Genomic DNA, 20,419 nt, shown 5'->3' with positions numbered 1-20,419 from the left:
TAATCATAAGCTGAGAGTCTGTTCTAGACTTTGTAGTATCAAATTATCTCAGTGCCCAGAACTTGCTGCTGTGCTCAGCATGATGCCAAGTTGCTCACTGAAGGATTTTCATATATCTGGCACTTCAGATTGATAAACATAGGAAAATCGGAAAGTTATATTTAAAAAACTTTGCCCAGACCGGTGTGCGGATGCATAAATGTAAAATCAGAGGTGAAAAAATAATCTGCTTGTTGAGGGAGGCAGGAGTATGCCTGACTTCACTTCTGGATCCCTGTTTGTGTGGACTGGGAAGTGCAGCCCAGGTTTCTTCTGGATTAAGCAGGTGGTGGTGATGCTTAGCTCTGACCTGCAAGTAGTTAATTGTCATGAGCTAAAGAAAAGCCTGGGAACGTTGTCTTCCCCTTTCTGAGAATGCATATGCTGTTGACATTGAGATTTAGGAATTCAGTCATTTCTCACAGCCTCTGTGGAGAGGTGAGTTACTCTTCTGGCTTTGCAGAATGCTTGCTTCTCATATTTCAGGAGAGGTTCTTGTGCCTCACTACAAGCCAGGCTTCCCCAGCTTTGACAATAATGCAAATCTGATGGTGATTCCTTGAAATTTGTATTTGTCTCAAAGATTTGTTCAGACCTCCATCACCTGCCATTTTTTAATGTCTTAAGAGCAAACAAAAATAAGTAATGTTGGTGTTAAACTTTCTCTCCTACTTTTAGTCTTATCCACAGTGTAGCAAGGAGGCTTTCTGTTCAGTTGTTCATTTGGTTTCTCATGTTTCACCCTTTATGTTTTAAATAATAAAAATACAGGCAGTTATGGAAATCACCACTCTTTCACTTTTTAAGGGAGTTTATCAGAATGGCTTATTTGTAATTTTTAGGAGAAAAAAATAACAAAGTAATCCATCAGGGAGTTTGTCAGAATATATTTTATGTACAAAGTGTCTTGGAAAAATTAAAGCAAAATAAATAAGTATGTTTTGGTATTTGTTTAGAGAATGAAAGCTAAAAGCTAAATTCATCTTTCAAGGGGTTCGTGATGTAATTTAAAATATAGAGAGGAAGGGTTTGAGTGTTGCTAAGCTTTGGGTGTTTTCTAGGAAAACCATTTTATATGGAGTGATTACCATGAAAATATTGTGAGAATTTCCAGTAATCTCATGTGCCAGTGGAAGATAGCTTATTGTCCCTTCATGTGGTTTTGTAGGAGATATTGCTGTGACCTTTATTACTTTGCATTCAAAGGCATTTTTTAGATTCTAGTTGTCTTTATTTTTTTTTTCTGTGAAAAAAGGGAAAAGTATTAGCATAAAAAAGTACTGGTTGATGCAAACTAAAATTTATCTTGAGCTTTCGCAGACGTACACTGCTTTTCAAACAGTATTTTTCTGTAATAAAATAATCATAGTCACAATTCTGATTTCAAAGCTGGGTTTTCGTGGTCTTCCAACATTACTTGCAAAAAAAGATTTTTTTTTTCCTCCAGTTCCTCATTTCAGGATCCTTGCATTTGTATGAGCTTGTCCCACTCCTCCACAGCATGTCTGGATTGAGGAAGAGGTGGAATAATACATATTGCCTTAGGACAAGCCATACTTCAGGGAAAGGCTGCTGGAGGGCAGCGAGCCTCCTGTACCACGTGCCCATGGCATGGGGGAGGCTGGATCCAGGAAAGGATTCAGCTTATTGCTCACACATTTGCTTCTCCGAGGTTCGGTGTTACATTGAAACTTGTTTTGCACAATTTGGGAATGAAGAGAAGACGGAGCAAGGGCCATGCGCTGAGGTGCCAGTCAGCGCCAGCCCTGGCTGTTGTACCCCATGCAGCATTGCAATCTCTCAGTTCAAGGTGGGCTGGAAGAACTTGAAGTACTCTTGTACCACTAAAAAGCCATAACTTGAGAATGAGGCATCAGCTTTCCAGATAAACTGTGCTATACCTGGGGATTTTTAAGACATCTAGCAATTATTTTTATTAAAAATTAAACTTGAACAGTGTTTAGTCTCATTTCAGTTATTATAAAGGAGGAGGCTCTCGAGCACTGCAGTGCCTTTTTGGCTAACGGGTTCAAAGCATTGTACAGTGTTGAATTTTCAGGATCAAAGGCATTTTGGCATGAACTGTGCACTTGAAAACTTCTCTCATCATTACGGACAGATTGCTTTACTGCTAATGCCCTGTCCACACCTAGCCCTGATTACAGCACTGCTTACAACCCTAGTAGGCATTGTGTGCCTAGGGAAACAGCTTCAGACTACTTCTAAACCCACAGTTTTAAAGATTTTTGTTGAGATATAGTGTTTGTAGATAACAGAAATAGCCAGTCCAGTGTTGAAAGTTCAGTTGTTCCTGGAAAAGTGTATCTCAGGTCTAGAAGGATAAAAATGTATCAGTTTACAGAACTACCTTAATTTTTTTGCATTGTACTATTTTCTGTAAAATGTTTGTACTCCCTGGTAAAGAATGCTTGCTTTAAATTAGTGCATTTGGTTCCAGCTTACATGCTGAGTATATTTGTATATCTCTGTATAAAGATTTCTTTATTGCTCAAGATACATTTTAATTGTGTTAACTTTACAAACAGATTTTTGTTTTCTATAATTAGAAATTATGAGTAATATATGTAGTTTATATCTTAAAACACCAGAAGTGGTCTCTGAGATGATTGTAGAGTTTTTTTAATTTCTCTCTTAAGTTATGTTTTGACCAATAGCTTCTTAGTTTGATTGTTGGTTTTTTTCTGGGATTTTCTGGTTTGTTTGTTTTTGTGTGTTTGCTCTTTTTTGGTGTGTTTTTTTTTTTTTTTTTAATTTTTTCCCAATTGAAGTAAAACAGAAGAGCTGTGAAATAAGTTTTCTTCCCTTATGGATATAACTCTAAAGATAATCACAGCATTTAGGAAATATGCATTTCAATTGCCTCTGCAATCCATGTTAACATCCTTACATGAATGTATTGTGAGATTTTAGATTTTTTAAAATGTTTTACAGGAAATCCCTGCCTCCTTTATTGCTAAAAATGTACTTGCTCTTGTTCTGAAAAGCATTTTAACCATACCTTGTGGTTTTTGTCTGGGAAGAATTAAGGATTGGATGTATTTAAAGGGCAGTTATGTGACAGTGTTCGCAGGGGTTTTCAGGTGAGGGAAGAGATGAGGATTTCACTCTATGTTCAGAAAGTTTGATTTATTATTTTATGATATATATATTACATTACAACTATACTACAAAGAATAGAAGGAAAAGTTTCATCTCAGAAGGCTAGCTAAGCTAAGAATAGAAAGGAATGAATAATAAAGGTTTGTGTCTCGGACAGAGTGTCTAAGCTAACTGGGCTGTGGTTGACTATTAATTGTAAACCTCTAAGATGGGCCAATCACAGATGCACCTGTTGCATTCCACAGCAGCAGATAACCATTGTTTACATTTTATTGCTGAAACTTCTCTGCTTCTTAGCAGGAAAAAATCCTAGGAAAAGGATTTTCACAAAAGATGTCTGTGACATAGTTAAATGCCACTCTGGAGAAAAAGATAGTTCCCATGCTTCCATCTGTAATTGCTTATTAGTGCGGACATCAAGCTTTTCCTAGATCACGACTGTATGCTTTTTATTTGTTGAATGCTTGATGTGAGATCCTGCAGCCTGATTTGCCTTTCCGGCCCTCTTCCTCTCCTCCACCCCCCCTAAAGAGGGAGATGCTTTGGCTCAGGAGCCATGCGTATGTGTAGGCTGCATGTGATTAAAAAAAAATTGAAGAATACAATTCTAGCAGTCTTAAGCTGTGTGCCCAGAAGAGCTGATATCTGGGCTCTGATCTTGATGCTGGGCTGGAGTTTGTGGATGAATACTTATCATAGAATCATAGCGTGGTTTGGGATGGAAGTGACCTTAAAGATTGTCTAATTCCATCCCCTCTGCCAGGGGCAGGGACGCTTTCCCATAGACCAGGTATCCAGGCATCCACAACTTCTCTGGGCATCAACTTGTGAAATGCTCTGATAGTTTTGATGAATGCTCTAGGGGAACCACTGAAAAATTAATTCTTCCTTTGGAATTTGAGCCCTTTGCAGTATGTGAAGGCTATTACCATTTCAGACCTTCCACTTTTTAAGTAAAAAATTATGACTTAGTTATAGGAGTAACAAGCTATGTGCATAAATTGACTTGGGAACTCTGAAAAATAAAAATGTAATCTTACTCTTCGTCTATTCAACAACAGCAAGTATATGCTGTAGGAGAATTGCTAGTAATCTTTGTTTAATATATATTTTTTGAGGTGAGTTTAAAATTAAGGGCCTCATAAATATGGATTATAATAAAAAATAATAATGTTTTGGCTAATGATTTGTTGCCAAATATACCTTCAATGCAGGGTATTTTCCAAAATGTTGTATTGCTTGTTTAGAAGGACATGTCTGCAACTTCCTTGAAAGACATAAAAACTACTTAAGAGAAATACTTGTGTGTACTTAATAGAAAGTACTTAATGCTTTCTATTAATACTTTATTAGAAATACTATTTCTATTAAATACTTAATAGATATACTTGCTTTATGTATCTCAAAGCAGAATAAAAAGTTCAGTGTTAAAAATGAATTATTATTTCTAGGATTTGAGACATTTTTGCTCTTCATAGTTTGGAAAGTAAACGAAAGACCAAGAGTTGGGCTTTTCACTGGTCATTTCAAGGAGTTCTCTGGTGTGGTATGCCATAAGACTTCATCCAGGCAAACTGGTTAGCCGCAGCATGTGCTACCTTTCTTTTCCTGTTCCCTACACTATTTGGTGGAATATGATGTAAAAAAAGGGACATTAGAATGAGAGAGAGTTGTTCAGAAATTTTTGATTGCATGAGGGCAATTTGTAATTTTGTGTAGAAAGCAATAAAAAAGACATTAAGGCAATTTTGGTGGGGGTAGGCTGATTTTCAGCATGGGAAGCAAGGTTCTGTTGTGTATGTCACAGGCTGGCTCCCCATGGAACCTCCAAAAACCCAGGGGTCTTGAACTACAGGCCGGGTTGCACTCCTTTGTATATTTCTTAGCTGTGTGTTTGGGAGTAGTCTTTGCACTTCGAGTATTGGTCCCTTTAGGAGCAATAACATCCATATTCAGTAACTTATTCTAAAGCAAAAAATGTTTTTAATGTTTTCTACTATTCTTTTGTTCTGCATGATCATCTGTATTTCCACCAGTCTTCAAATTCTGTCAAAATGAGAAAGGTTTTAATTATATTGAGGTCTTGTGTCTGTCTTCCATCATATTTGGCACAGTAACTGACAGCAGATCCTCCTTTGCCGTGGAAAACGGGGCGACTGATGCTGTGTGCCTTTTGGTCTGTGAACTCCCAGCTCTGACATAAGGATGAGAAGCCTGGAATTTTGCTACAGTCATACAAGCTACTCTTCTCCTTTTCTTACCTCCTTTTCCAACTGTGTTTTGGGAGTTGCTTATCTAGCTTGCTTTGTCCTTCTGCTCCTCTCCAAAAGTTCCTCTGTAAAATTAGTTCACTACATTAATAAGAAGATTATGATCCAACATACCAGATTTCCCCTTTTCTGTCTAAATAATATAAAATTAATGAAATTAATTGTGTCTTGATATTTTTAGTGTGTCATGCAGGCAGCGGAAGTTTAGTCCTGGAGATAATCCTGTAGCAAGCTGAAATGGCTTCTTGCAGAATAATGGGATGATTAGTGATGCCAAATTTGAAGACAAAACTAGAATTTGATATCAAAAATGTGTGTGATTTCCACATTCCTGAAATACATACAGAGCTACTGGTCATGATTCTTGGTCACAATATAAGATTTTATCGTTAGCTTGTGTGCAAACAGAGAATACAGCAAGCGGACTTCAAATAGCAAGTTCACCCAGAGTAGCTAACTGTTGCCTTAATTAGATACAGCTTCAAAGTATATGCTAAGATTTTTCCACTACAGCTTTTTATCACTTCCACAAGTTCAGCCTGCCCTATACAGATGCTTAATTTGTATGCTGGGCCCTGTGATAAAGCTATTTCTGTCGATGAGATTCCAAAATTGTAGGCACTGATGTCAATGCAGATGAGGTTAGCCTAATTTGGTCAAGAGAGGGCTATGCCATGCAAAATCTTCTTTACATGGGCACATAAAGGCCAGTGCCAAGACTGACAGGTGTCCAGTGGGTGGCAAGGAACTTCAGAGATAAACATTCTTGTTGGTAGTGCTACAATTCTTGCTTCTGTAAGAAACAATGTAATAATTATAGGGCTGTTTTCAGCATCCCTGCAGGATAACTAAGTAAAATGGTAATGGCACGTAATTTTACAAATGTAGATCTTCTAAATCCTATTGAAATAATGTCTTTTCTATGCTTAATTCAATTTCTGTTTAGTGTTGAAATCCTGACAATGAAAGCAGCATCTTGTTACCTTCAAAAATGGCATATTAAATTCAGAGGTGTACTGCTGTGAAATCGCTGTAAGAAAAATTACTTGAAAGTGGTTTTTAATTGTAGGAGGTCTTAAATGTTGTAAATGTGATAAAGTGCACACTCAGGTTGAATAATGAGGAGTCTGTACAAGGATATAGTTCTTGAGAGAAAGCTGTAGAAAGATACTAGTGGTAGTATCCACCTTTTTTTCTTATGTCAATATGTCAGTAGTAAAGTCTATCAAAAATGTATTAATCTATTAATAGAACACTTCCTTTGTATGCTTATTTCCATACCTCCTTCCATGGCTCCCCTAACAGGATTGCAATCATACATTGTTTTTTGCCTTGGAATTTTTTTCATATTAGTTTTGAGCTTATAATTGTTCCATTCCTTTGTCAGCTGCTTCTTTCTCAGTACTGACCTATTGGAAAAAAAGCCAAACTAAATGAAAACAAGTATGCTTTTTTTTTTATGTGTAGGAAAATATTTCTTACACTGACATCTCTGTAATGGAAAGCTGAGCCTTTTCAGTGTATTTCAGTCTCAAACACAGTAGTCTTTTTCAGTTCAACACCTGCAGACATGAGGCACAACACTACTGAAAAGCTCTCTCTGTTTCAGGGTGAGCTTTATCTGCAGTGGGTGAGAAGCTGAAATAAGTAGATTTGGGTTTTGATGAAAAGTTTTTGGATACATGGATTGCTGGCACCTACATGCTGACAGAATATTAATGCAAGGCAATAATTACATGTTTAAAGCTGTGTAGATGTCTATGAAAAATAAGGTTTGTATGAAAATCCCTTTATTAAACTTCATTATCAAATTTTTAGAGCATTTGCTATAAGAAATCTGCATCTGCTACAGGTCAGAGAATGAGAATTGAGAAGTAAGAAAGGGTTGTGTTGGTAGCTCAATAAAATGAAAGGTGGGAAGCTGGCAATAATATATTGCGGCCTGGAAAGCAGGGGAAGGTGTTGAAATGGCAGGTGTGTGTGCCATGGGGAAGTGTTGGGTTTTCAGCTTACTGTCTCATTAGAGCTTCTTCAAGTTTAGGGGGTTCAGCTGAAATTGGTCTGCCTATCCAATTCAGCTGAAATTGGTCAGTCTATCCTTAATTGGAAGACTAAAAGCATTTTTGGGTATGGTGGGCAAGCAAATTCTGCAAGAAGTGTTTAGTGCAGATGCATCTCTAGATGAATTTCATCTAGGAAGAACACTGTAACAGAAACTAACTCCTATGGTTTGGGTTTGTATAACGTGTGTGTGTGGGGGTTTCTGCTGTTTGGTTTTGGTTAATTTTGGGGCTTTTGTTAGTTTCATTTGTTTGGGTTTTCATTAAGCTTGAAATGTTAGGGTTTTTGTTGAGGTGAAAGAAGTTGCATGTAGTTCGTCAGCCTTTTCTGTATTTCATGTACTGTACTGTGATACCATGTCTGGCTTCGTAGTTTTGTGCTTTGCCTTTGGTGATCTTTCTTTGACACCCTTTATTCTTCATTAACTCTGTGATGACTTTAAGTTAATTATTATTTTCATTTGCTATCATGAATTAAATACAGTATTGATTTGTGAATTTGACAGCAAATGGTGTAACCAGTTTCAATGTTTGTCCTCTGTAGTTCTTCATTTACTTTAATGGAAATAATCACAAAGTAAGATATTGAAATCCAGACTTTATTTATTTCGGATAATCTGCGCTCTCTGCTTAATTTGTGAAAGTGAATCTTCCAGCTTTCCCCTTGAAATAGAATCTTTTTTGACAACCTAATATTTTTATGTGATGGCTATCAAGGAAACAGAAACAAAGATCATGTTATTACTGTCTTTCTAATATTTAATACACTGTTGGAGCTTTAGCATATGCCAGTGTGCCTGGGGAACTGCTGAAATGTGTTGGGTTTTGTTTTGTTTTGTTTTTTTCCCTGTGGGAATTGTTAATTTTTTAAAAATGAGATTTGAAAATTGAAAATCCTTGCTTAAAGTAATTGGTAGCTGTGTTGCCTGGGGAGTCTTAGTAAGCATGAATATTTTCATTTTGTGTAAACTGTTCTTTAAATGCTTCCTCCAAAGTGAATTGAAGTGTGCGTGAAGGGGTTAAAGGGAGCTTTTAGCAGTGCTGGATTAGGAAAAACTTGCTAGACAAGAACCAGGCAGGAAGATCTTCCTCTAGGCTTAGAGAGAGGTGAGCCCTCATAGCTATGGGAGTACCCATCCCTTAGTCAAATAGAGGCTTTTGGTTGTTACAATAAATTTTATTTCTTTCCTTTTCACGTGTGAATGAGAAAGAAGCCCAGGGAGCAAGGGAAAAGGAGCATCTCACATTGTACCCTGCCCCTGTTCCTTTTAGCCTTCACTTACTGCACTGCATTGCTCTCCTCTGCATTCATGAGCTGGACAGACACATCTGTAGAAATTCATCCACGAGCTGCTGTGTGGGGAGGCCCTGAGTGCTTCCTGTGCTCCCCCTCTCCACACACCCTTCTGGAGGCTCTGAAGAATCACGGGTGAGCTCGTGGTGTTCACGTAAGTGTAAAAGTTATTGGGAAAGCTTCTCTTCAAGGCAAAAAGCTTAAACCTTGGAGGTTTTAGAAGACTTGTGTCCTTTGTGCCTTGTATTGATAGTTTGTAAAGAATTATAAAATACAACTTGTGTGACTTTAAGTTCTGTAATTTTCTTTTCTGGTTGTTGTGATGTGTTGACAGTTTTGCTGTGTCTTTCTGTGAGATTGTAAACTCAATGTTTTTTATTTAGTTTCCAATTTAAATATAGCACAGTAAGATGATCTTTCACCATTCAAAGGATATGCTTTAGAAATAGAACATAAATTTTTTATTCCAAAGTCTAAAACATTGGTAGCTTTTCTTGTCACACGATAATGTTCAACTGTTCTCACATTGCTGGGTTACTTGCAATATGTGAAGTACGTGGGAATTGAAATTACTGCTGATTTGCTTCCAGTATACCATTCAGTCTTGGCAGAAGGTGTATTTAGCATGAAACACAGTAACTCAGAGCAGGTCAAACTCAACTTCTTGAGTTTTAAGTCTACCTTTACTGAGTGGATTGCAGTCTTGAGACCCTGGTGGAACTTTGTCTTGTAACAATGGTGCAGTTCTTCAACTCTTTGGAATCCAGATGGAGGTGTTTGTATTGAGCTCTAAACTGGGCCTTGTTTCTGGCAGTGAATGAGCAGGCTGGCAGTACCTGCCAGCAGGTGTGGGCAGATACTGGCTGCTGTAGACCAGTCCTGGTTGAGCATCTGTACAACTGCTCATATGGTTCCCTGTTCAAGGTGAGAAGACTCGCTGCATCCAAGGGTTAAAAATTAATATTTCCAAAAAAGTAGATGACAAATACATGTGCTCAACTTTGTCCTTTTTTGTTCTTTTTTTTTTTTGTTTGTTTCTTTAAAGAGGCTTTAATAAAAGTGGTGTAGAACTCCTTTCCAAAATCTCTTCTCTGGAGAAAAGCAGAAATCTTAGTTCTGTGAATTTAAGCAAAGTCCTAAAATGCCATAGTAAGCAAGCATCCTTTGAAAGCATGTGTCTGAATAAATCAGAGGAAGAATTCTGTATTGTAGAACTTCAGTTAATATTGTGGTGATTTGTTTTACCTAAAACAATAAATTTCAGCGTTTATATAGTTAAATGATCTAAATTGGATTGCTTGTCACTGAGACAGTTTATACCATGTAACATTTTTTCTTATGAAAACACATCTAGTTAAAAAACTGAAGTTCATGATATGACAGAGGTAGTGAGAGTGTTCAAATTTATATTGCAAAAGAATAATTTTAAAAAGAAGTAAACTGTTTCAAGGTGTTTAATCTATGTGAGGAAGCTAAAAAAGTGTTTTTATACACCCCTCAACTATAATAGGTATGGTTTTGCCTCTTTCAGTGTTACATGTCCATTTCTGTCAACCTGCAAAATCATGATGTTGAGCAAATAAGAGGAAAGGTTTAAAACAGCCAACAGAAAAATGCAGTGTTTAATAATGTGCTTTTTTGGACAAAGGTTTATATGATTTCTTTATAAAATATAGACTACCTCTCATCCCTTCTAGAAATAAAGGACACAGCATGATCCTAATAGTTTTCTCTTGCTATGTTGCAGTAGCAATAGAAAATTCACAGAATGGTACTAAAATGCAAGTTGTTGACTTCTTTCATTCATTGGGATTGTATATTTTCTAAGGGGGATTTCTTTCCACTTCTGTCTTACTGATGGCTGAAATGGAAGATTTCTAAAACTGCAAAGTGTTTTTTAAGGGTGTAATTTCTGCCCTCTGGATCTGTAGCTGCCCTTGACTTTCAAAGTTCATGTTTTGGAGTTCTCAGCCCTTGGTTTAAGATCAACCAGCCTTTTGAGTTTAGTTGCAACAAGTGAGGCAGTTGGAATGGTGATTAATATGTGGTTGTGGAAAGTGATTTTTGCTCTAACTTTCTTAGATTTTCATGTTTGCTTATTGCTTGCTAGCTCATATGTAGCTTTGTTGATGAGTCATTGTCCCTGGAATTATTCAAAAGATGTGTAGATGTGGCATTTAGGGACATGGTTTAGTGGTGAACTTGGCAGTGCTGGGTTAGTGGTTGGACTTGATGATCCTAAAGGTCCTTAACAACCTAAATGGTTCCATGATTTTGTTAATAAACAGCTGGAGTAGTTGGAATCTTGTACCTAGTTGCAATTTGGGCTAACATGGCAAATCTTTTAAATAAGAAGCTGAATTGGAAGTAAATTGCTTAGATAACATTTTAAAATAAGATGTAAATGGAAGTAGCATTTGTAAAAGTTGGTTATTGTGTATACACTGTGAAATTCTATACGTTCTGCTCTCAGTATCTTATATCAGTATAAAAATAATGGTACATTTTCTTATTTTTTTCCCTTGAGACAGTGTTTAGTGGTTGGGTTGGGTTGCAGCAGTAGCTACCCACACTTGTTACAAGAATACTTACAGATTACCATTTAATTATTCTTTTTGAGTGAAGTCTGCTGGAGCAAGAGATTACACATGATATATAATGAGACAGGGAGAAAAGCAAAGAAAAGATGGAAATGAGTTGTGGGTTTTTTTTCCACTGTGTGCTGATGAATTTGAAAATGATAGGCTTATTCCTGTACAGCCATTTCATGCAGTTTACATAGTAAAGTTCCCAGACTGGTTCACAGCAAGTAATAGGTCAGTCAGGAGTGTATCCTAGAAATCAGTGTGCCACAGGCCTCTGTTCTGGAAGGGGGTGTTTGAAGGGCAAGGGAGACTCCATGGAGATTTCTTTTCTGGGCCAGGTGTACAGGTGCAGGCACATGAAATCAGGTCATTCTGGCAAGTAGGAGTGATAAGCAACTTTATGCCTCCAACTGAGCATAAAAACTCAGGTGGTGATGGAGATTGACAAAGCCCTGCTGTATTTAAAACAGCATAATTTGAGACCCAGCAGTGTATCTGAAATCTGGTGCTCTTGTTTCAGCTCTGGATTTCTTGTAGGTGTTACTGAAATGGTTTTTTTGGGGGTTAGAGCATTTAAAGGCACTTCTGCACAAACAGTAGTTACTAAGCTTTGTAAGGTAACCCTGAGCCATTCCTCAGGGCTTATGAACTTCAGGAAAATAACTAAATACGGAAGAATATTGGAGTAGATGGGTATTTAGAAATACACAAGTAAAATTGGGATCCTGTATGTGGTACTCCAAATAGCAGAGTATGTAATAGGAAATAATGGGTTTTCACATGGAGCCTTGCAGATCTCTAGGAGTGTATGTGGAAATAATTGGAGCCTTACAAATAATCATGGTGTGTTAATGGGGGAGCTACTTTGAATGGGTAGGGGCTGGTCCCATGTGATGCCTGTTTCCCAATGAGAGCAGACTGGTGTCTTTGGCAAATTCCTTAGTGGAATATTTGTAACAACTGTTCCAAGAACCCCAGTTGCTTTCTGCTGTATTGATAATGCATGCTTGTCTTATCAGAAATAGCACAGAGAGGTTTGTTCAGTAAATGCAAAAATTGTAGCAAAACATGCCTTTGACTGCTTAAATGCATCTACATTGCTGAATATCATCAAGTCTACATTGATGCCATTGGGATATTTGTGTTTCTTTAGAAATGGTAAGAGACAGCAATTGTACATGTGAGCTGATGGTAAGGAGAGAGGAATAGGTAACTTGTATGTGAATGTTAGGTACTGTAAATCTTGCTTTACCAAACATGGTGTCTCTGCAGACATCAAGAAAATGGGTTTTAGAAAAACTGAAAAAGAATCTGTTAGAAAGCAGTAAAGAAAAAGAGAAGAAAGAAAATGAAACAGCATTAGCAACTTCCCCAATTAAAAAAAAACCAACAATGAAACAATGGCATCAGTCTCAGCTTCATCTTGAAACTAAGAAGCACACAAAAACGAATAGGTATCATACATGATATCTATTCCTTTTTTGTGTGCTTCTTAGTTTCAAGATGAAGCTGAGACTGAGGGGGGTGTCCACAGTTGAAGGGTCCCTGCAATCCCAGGGCTGAGGCAATATAACAGGGAGTAGTTAACACAGAGGGAATTTAGTGTTACCACATTTTTATGTAGTCTTCTACCTGCAGGTTTACAGTACTTACTAATAACTTGGAATAATTTCTTCTTTGTAAAATGTAATCTCTTTCACTTTCACCTTGCAATTGTTAGTGGGGTTATTCAAAGCAGCACTTTATCCAAAAGAGGCACTTTAGCTTCTGTGTTGATTTGTTAAACTTCTCACACAAACCAGTGCACTTTCTGATCTTACTCTGTCTCCAAATTCAGAATTGTATTACCAAAACAATCTTTCCATTTCCAAGCTGTAATTAAAACAAATAATGGTCTAGTGCAGTCAAATACTTTTATTTCTGTGTTCTCATATTAAATTTATGCATGAGACAGTTCTAAGATAACTACCAGTAAGAGAAGTCTTCTTAATTAAACCACTTAATGATGGAAGACAAAAGAGGAAAGGGTGATCACTTTGTATAGTTCTGTTTGCTAAGATAATGTATTTCTGAATATGGTGGGAGAAAGTCTTGCTCCATGCACCTGGGGCAAGACTATGCACACACTCCAAGAACATCTTCGTGTGTTTTGAGACAGAAAAACCAGATTTATCAGGGAGAATTGATAATAGTGGTGACGGAGAGGAAAGCTTGACATTTCAAAGAGTATAAGGCTATTTATACTTGAGTTTTATTCAGAGGGGAGTTCAGTCTTGAAGCAAATCACCTCATTGTTCCTGTTTGCTGTGCTCATTTGATTGTTTTCTGGAGTGGTTTTGGTATGTGCTAACCAGGCTTCTTCCAAAAGAAACTAAATCATTCACTCATTGTGTGCACCTGATGGGCTTGAAACCTCAATGAGTTTGTAGGGGTTTGATCAGTTACTGGATCATTTTTTGGCAGCTTTGAACCTCCTGTGGTAGGATCTGGTTCAGGAAGTTGGAGTAAATATGGCCTTCAAAAACCAATTAAAACTCCTGGGCTTCATATAGTATAGGTGTAAAGATCTGAGCAGCAGGTGTGCTTTGATCTGCTCCAGTTGTGCCGAATTGTAATGCAAATATTGCCTGATGCCATTTATTGTGGGTTTGTTTTTTTAAAGAAACATCAGACTAGTGGTGATTAATTGTTAGGGTGTTTTAACCTTGTCAACTATTTGGAGGTGGTAATGTTTTTAAATTTATCTCTGTGACAGTTGGTATTTTATGTGGAACTTAACAGAGCTTTAGATAAGTGCTGCATTCATGAAGTGAGGTACCAAAAGGCCCATTCTGAATGTTCTTGCCTTTGGTTTTGATCTGACTATTTTTCTGGGGCATGGGGACAGGGCAGAAGATAAATGTTTGGAGTGTAATGGTTCTGTAGGGATTCACAGGTTGTGCTGAGAACATGATTATAGCTTAAAAGACATCATAAATATCCGGAATCATGATATAAAATGACAAAGAGCTCTATCCCACTTAACAAATCTCCTTAATTTAGTAAACATCTGCTGTGGTCTGTGTTCCCTATTCTTGTGGAAGGGAGGAAATTAGTTTCTTAATGTTAAAACTACTCCTTTGGTGAGCTGAGCTAACTTTTGTGCACATATTGGAATTTGGAATTGATTTCTTTGCAAAAAAAAAAATAAATAGGAAGAGCAGATTCTTCATATAAATTTGCTTTCAGTTATTCATTGTCATCCTTTTAAACTCCTCATTTTCCTACACTGTTCTTTTTTCTCCCCCACTGTAGCTCATTTTTTCGTAAGTATTTGAGATTTATTTGTATTTTTGAAATGAAACACTTGTCAGCTTAAAATGACAGAAATTAGAATGAATCTCAAGGCTGCACCAAGCACATAGGACTACTTTGCTGCACAACCAGCGTTCTTGGAGGAAGTTAGACTGCTTTCCAGCCCTGGGTAGAGCTGGGGAGGCTGTAGCCAGGTTCAGCCCTTGGAGCAATAAATAAAAGCCCCATGCCAGTTCAGGCATGAGTGTGAATGGCTAGTAGGAAGGATGGATTGGTATTTAGTGGACAAAAGAAATTAGACAATGACAACTGCTTTGAACAATTGCACATATTCGGTGCATTAACTTTCATTAACATTATTTATAGTACGTTGCTATAAAAACAATTTTGAAATATGTTTTGAAGTTCAGTTCTTAGCAGTTCTCCAGGTGGCGGAGATAAAAGGAACTTGTGAATATCACAAGTGCTGGAATCTGCTGGAAACAGGCTCTTCATAGCATTTGAAGGCAAGGCAGTATCCTGACTTAGCTCGGGTGTTTTGACTACTGGAGTTTGATCCTATTGTGTGGCACACTTTGCTGCATTTAAAGATGATGACAGGATGTAATCACGGTTTTACATTTCCGTTGGCATTTCTGTGGGGTTTAGTAAGGTTTTACTGATTGCCATGTCCTCTGCTTGTAAAACTTTCTTGTTGAGTGCGGCGTTGGCAGCGAGAGGAGCGGGCAGAGCCCATTGCAGGGGCTGTCAGGTGACAGCTGCTGCCTGCCCTGTGCCTCGCTGCCGTGCCCTGCTGCCTTCGGCGCTGGCGGCCGTCGGGGGAGAGTATGCTTCAGCTATTCGGGGTGATCCAATGGGAATTGCATTGATCTGGTGTTTAGCTCTGATCCTCATCAAATGCATTACTTCTAAGGTAGGCCATTTTAAAAAAATGTTTTGACTAACTGGGTTTAGAAGTAGTCCAAGAGAAAACAAGTCATTAAGAACTTCACAAGCGCTTATTTTTCCTTTTTAAATCTAATCTGTTTTGGAAACATCATTTGCCATTTAAGATTGTGTTTCTTAAGTGTTCATACATGATTTTGTAGATCTTGACTTTTGCTTGCCTTGAAGTGGGAAGGAGTGTGTTTGTAGCAGTGCCAGTTAGGAGAGGAGAAAAAAGCGATCTGAAATGGCTTCTGAATGGCAGGAGTTGGCTTGCCTGTGTTACCAACAGATTTCCAGTTTTATAGCACCTTAAAGCCTTTGTGAAAATAAGGAAAAACAATTTTAAACATAGTGAGAATAATACAAATTAGTGTATTTTGCTTCCTGGACAGGATATCCTTTTTGTATTGTTGATTTCAGAGTTGCAGGAGTGGAAATACCAGTTTTGTTTGCTTATGTGAAATATCTACTTTACTTTGTAGCCTTTCTATTTGAGATCCCTGTGTTTTGCAAAATGCATGCTTATGTTAGGATTAAGTTTTTACTCTCTCATTCCAAAGAATGTAAGTATCCCCATAATGAATATTTGTGCTGGTAAATATAGGTGAGATTGGTGTCTGGAGATGAGAGCAGGCTCTTCTCAGCATAGCTCACTGCAAGAAGGAAGAATAAATTTAATTGTTGCATTATGAAGGAGAGCCAGAATAATTGGAGAGAATTAAGGAAACTGAAAAAAAACCCCAAAAACAAAGTTCCTGCATTAATAGATAATTTTTTTTGTTATTGCTACTGATACACATTTCTAAAATTTTTGTACAATTAACAGGAGAATCTGAAGAAGCATGAACTTGAGTTTGTTGTGAAAACAAGCTTTGCCAGGCACCCATGCCTGTACTCTTCAGTCATTGCCAATAACGTGTTTCTAAATTTATTAAAAGCAAAAATGGTCTGGCTTAGTTGCTAGCACTTGTGACAACTTTTGTCACATCAAGAAAGAGACCAGGATGCCCAGTGGATGTTCACTTGTGACTGAAGGCAGATTCTACAGATTTACAGCCTGTGTGCTAGACCAGTACATCATGTGCATTTTGCTGGTATATTGTTGAACTGCTGGCTTTTTGGAACTTGACATAAAAACCTGTTCTAGGGTTATGTCTAATCCAGTTTGGTCAGAGATTGTTTTAAGGCGGGGAAAAAGAAAAATCCCAGGTAGCTGACATAATGCAGTTAGGCATAAATCTCCCTGCTATTTATGATTGTGTTTCTGCATGTGCTAGTGGTTGTTTGTTTTAAAGAATTAGTGTTTTTGTGTTCATTCAATTGCCTATTTTGCCATTGCCTTGATGCTATTCTGATTTAGTTTCCTTAGGCAATACCCCTGTGTATTACTGTCCTCACTTAAACCAATTGCTTGTGGAGTTTTTTTAAGTGTACATTCTTTCTGATCAATTGTCAAGGTTTTGTTTTGTATATTTTCAAGTCTTGATTTTTTTAATGTTGGTAAAGCTTTGGGTAAATTTTATGCCACATTATATACATCTGAGGTATATAAGAAAAAGTAGCTTACAGATGCTTGTGAGATATATGTATCACTAACATTGATGACTATCAGTCAAATGATAGCTAAGTTTAAAAATGGTTGCCATCTGTCTTGGGAGGTGATCATGTGAAATAGCTTTATATGGAAGAAAATATTAAAATTATCACATTTGAATATTTGAAGGAAAGGTGAGGTTCTTACTGCTGATTAAATTTCAGAAAGGCAGTATAAATGATGTTTTCTTACTACTGGTAAACTTTCGGAGTAATGCTTTGAACTGCAGTGAAATTTTTAAATAGTAGTAGGACCATTTTGCAGTGGCTTACCTGAATTCATTGTCAATTTAAGTGCTTCTGAAGAGCATTTTTCTGTGCTTTAGTGAGTTGAAAACTGACTCTTAGCATGGATCTTTTAAATACTTAAAATAAGTCTAAGATATGTGACAGTCTTGCTTTTGAAATCTAATAATAGTTGGAGAAGTAAGGCCTTAACTAGTTTGTCATTCTCAAGACTTCTAGTTCATAAATGGTCTTATGATCTTAAATGCTTTCCAAGGGTGTATATTTGAGGTAACATAACCAGTACATTGCAATTGGTATAACAACTTCTCCACACTTGTCTTCAGAGCAGTTGAAACAAATGCTCTGATAGTTCAGCAAAGAGCTGGGACTAGAAAGTCAGGTAGGTAAAAACACCTGCCTGTGTTGCTTTCTGTCCTGTCTTTTCTTTCCCAGCTTCTGAATGAACAACTGAGTAGCAAAATGAGGGTTGTGTAGTCCATCAAAAAGTATGGATGGTTCTTCTGATGGGTGGTACTGAATTTTGAAGGCCAACACCTCTAGCAGGCGTCGTTAGAGAAGGAGAACAGGAGTTGTTTTGCTAGACTATCCACAAGCTGGCCCTTGCTGAAATGAAGTGCCCAGCAGTAATGCTGGTGTCTGCTCTCAGCAAGATTGGGAAGTCTGAGATAAAACTGATACATCAATGGAAACATTTCTGTTTGACACAAACAGCAGCAGGTGCTCCGTTTCCAAGTGGTACATGCAAATGCTTGTGCTCCCAAGCATCACTGAAGCGGTTTCCCTTTGAAGATGTATCTGTGTGCTATTTTGGCATGTTGTTCCCATTGAGTGGCATTTAATAACTTTCTATACTCTGTGAAAAGATATTCAGAGAGATCTGACTTAAATCTAAGTTCTGCTAGATACTCCCTTTGCATGATTTTGCAGAGTCCATGTATCAGTGCTGTTAGAGGATTAATGGATCTTCCAATTTAGTTTGAACTTCTTCCATTCATCTTCCAAGAAAAAAAAGAAGCTTTTTGACTGTATCAGCCTTCTAAAGAATAAATAATACTCTTAATGTGATACTGAAGTTTAAGGTGAGTGGAAGTCCAGTATAAACCACCCTTCCCAGTCATCTTTCTGACATCCATCTTCACGGCTGAAGCAATCAGCCCACCCAGGTCAGGTGGCTGTTCTCGTACCTGGAAGGGGGCAGAGTAGTTGAGAACCTCAGGTAATCATTTGAGCAATTTGTTGAATCACTTAGGATCCAGCACATTCCCACCAACCAAGTTGTCCTTGTGCTTGCAAATGGAACCTGCCTAAACACAGACCCATGAGGGTTCTTGTCTTTGAGCACTAGTAATTCTGTCTGCTTGCTGGAATGGTGCTTACTTGTTTGATTTTTGTACAGAGGGTCAGTAATGCTGTTAACAGGTACAAATCTTCAGGTAGACAGAGAGGTGGTGCAGAGATTTAGAAATAAATTCTTATGCTAAATGAGTTAAAAATATTGACAATAACTTGACAACAAGTAATATTTTCTGATCCAAGGTCTCTGTAGGGTTATTCAGTGTATGCTATGGTTGTTTCAACTTTGTAAGTACGGTATATTTTTAGGGTAAGTGTGGTGTTGGTGTCTTGGTGTCGGCTACAGAGAATGGGCCTTTGATTAGCCATGAGGAGGGTGGCATTTTTGGTCATCAACAAGGGTAAAATCCTGCTGATTAAGTTGTTTGAACAGTTTGGTGCTTGGCAGTTACTTTAGTTCTTCAAGACGTGTTTGTCTTTCTTCTTATGAATTTGCTGTCCGATCATACTGCAGGAAAAACTGAAGCATTAAATCTGGTTTTTTTCCTTGCTGGGTTTAAGTACTGGAATCGACAATGTATCTTAAAGAACCCCACAGAGGGTATGTTAACTTACTTATCTCTTCCTGCCTTTTTCCTTGCATTTTTCTGGAGTACTATAGGGGGTAGGATAACAAATGCACTGTCAGTGTTATTTGAAGTGGGAAAATGGGTGATGCACCACAGCCTGCAGGAGATGGTCTGTTACATATTTGCAGGGTAAGCTGACACAAAGCAATCTGTATCTTGATGAGTGCAATATTATTTGTTTGCTTACCACAAGTTGCTAAAAAACCTCTGTACCATTAGCTTTGTCCTTTGTCTCTTGACTGCCCACCACAGTGCTCAACTCTCTGTACCTCACTTACTTGCTTGGTCTAAAGATAAGAGATCTGACCACTCATTACCCCCCCCCCCCAATATCTGTTGGTGGAACTTGCTAATACATGTTTTCCTCTTACCTATTTTAGTTAATAAATTTCAATGAATAAGTATCTTTGAGACCTCAGTCCTTTTAGCAGAATTACCTGAAATTGTCCTGCTATTTGTGTAGTATTGCTAGTGAAATTTATACAATAAATTGTCTCTATTTTTCCTTAGAGAACCAAACTTTCTTAGGTAATTTTACTAGAGTTGATTGTTTCAAATATGTCCTTGCAGAGCAAAATCACTTGTCTATATGAGCAACTACTGCATGTTTTTAAAAATCTGTTTTGTTTTTGATATCGTACATGGATGCACTACTTTATACATACTGTTTTATCTAACAATATTTTATTTTAGGGAGCAAGTAATATTTGAGAATCAACATATCAAAAGGGTTTCTTTTTCAGTAAATTTTTGTATATTGTTTTCTTTCTTGCAGACTAATGCTCCAGTTGTATGTAGGTCTTGTAGCTGCATGTGTGCTTAGGTTTCTCCTGTATTAGATTACAGAACTGTATTGGACATGCCCAGAAATCTGTGATGGACAGGTGCAAATTGCAAGTTAGCACTAAATTACATCACTGATTGTGCCTAGTCAGTGCTATGAAATGTTCCAAGCTATGGAAAATATATTTAGCTGAGATTTTTTGAAACTCAAAGGCAAGTTTAATGAAAAACATTGAAAATGTTAGTGAGAAATCAGCATCATTTTCTGGCTGAGTAGCTGTAT

General features: G+C 37.5%; 1 protein-coding gene across 7 annotated transcripts in view; it reads left to right on the top strand.

Moving 5' to 3' along the window:
• Positions 1-20,419, top strand: part of PDE7A (phosphodiesterase 7A) — a 78,265-nt gene that overhangs the window by 17,904 nt on the left and 39,942 nt on the right. For 2 of the 7 annotated variants that reach the window (XM_074551643.1, XM_074551624.1), the window contains exon 1: positions 15,417-15,575. The exons of 3 other annotated variants lie outside the window; for them this stretch is intronic. In XM_074551643.1, the coding sequence (XP_074407744.1) occupies positions 15,516-15,575 (60 nt within the window). In that variant the 5' untranslated portion in view covers positions 15,417-15,515. Of the gene's footprint in view, positions 1-15,416; positions 15,576-20,419 lie in introns of those variants that run through there. 2 more of the 7 variants (XM_074551634.1, XM_074551660.1) reach the window with 2 other exon arrangements.

Source organism: Zonotrichia albicollis, chromosome 1, assembly GCF_047830755.1.
Source record: "Zonotrichia albicollis isolate bZonAlb1 chromosome 1, bZonAlb1.hap1, whole genome shotgun sequence".
NCBI lineage: Eukaryota > Metazoa > Chordata > Aves > Passeriformes > Passerellidae > Zonotrichia > Zonotrichia albicollis.
This window is presented reverse-complemented; position numbering and strand designations above follow the sequence as displayed.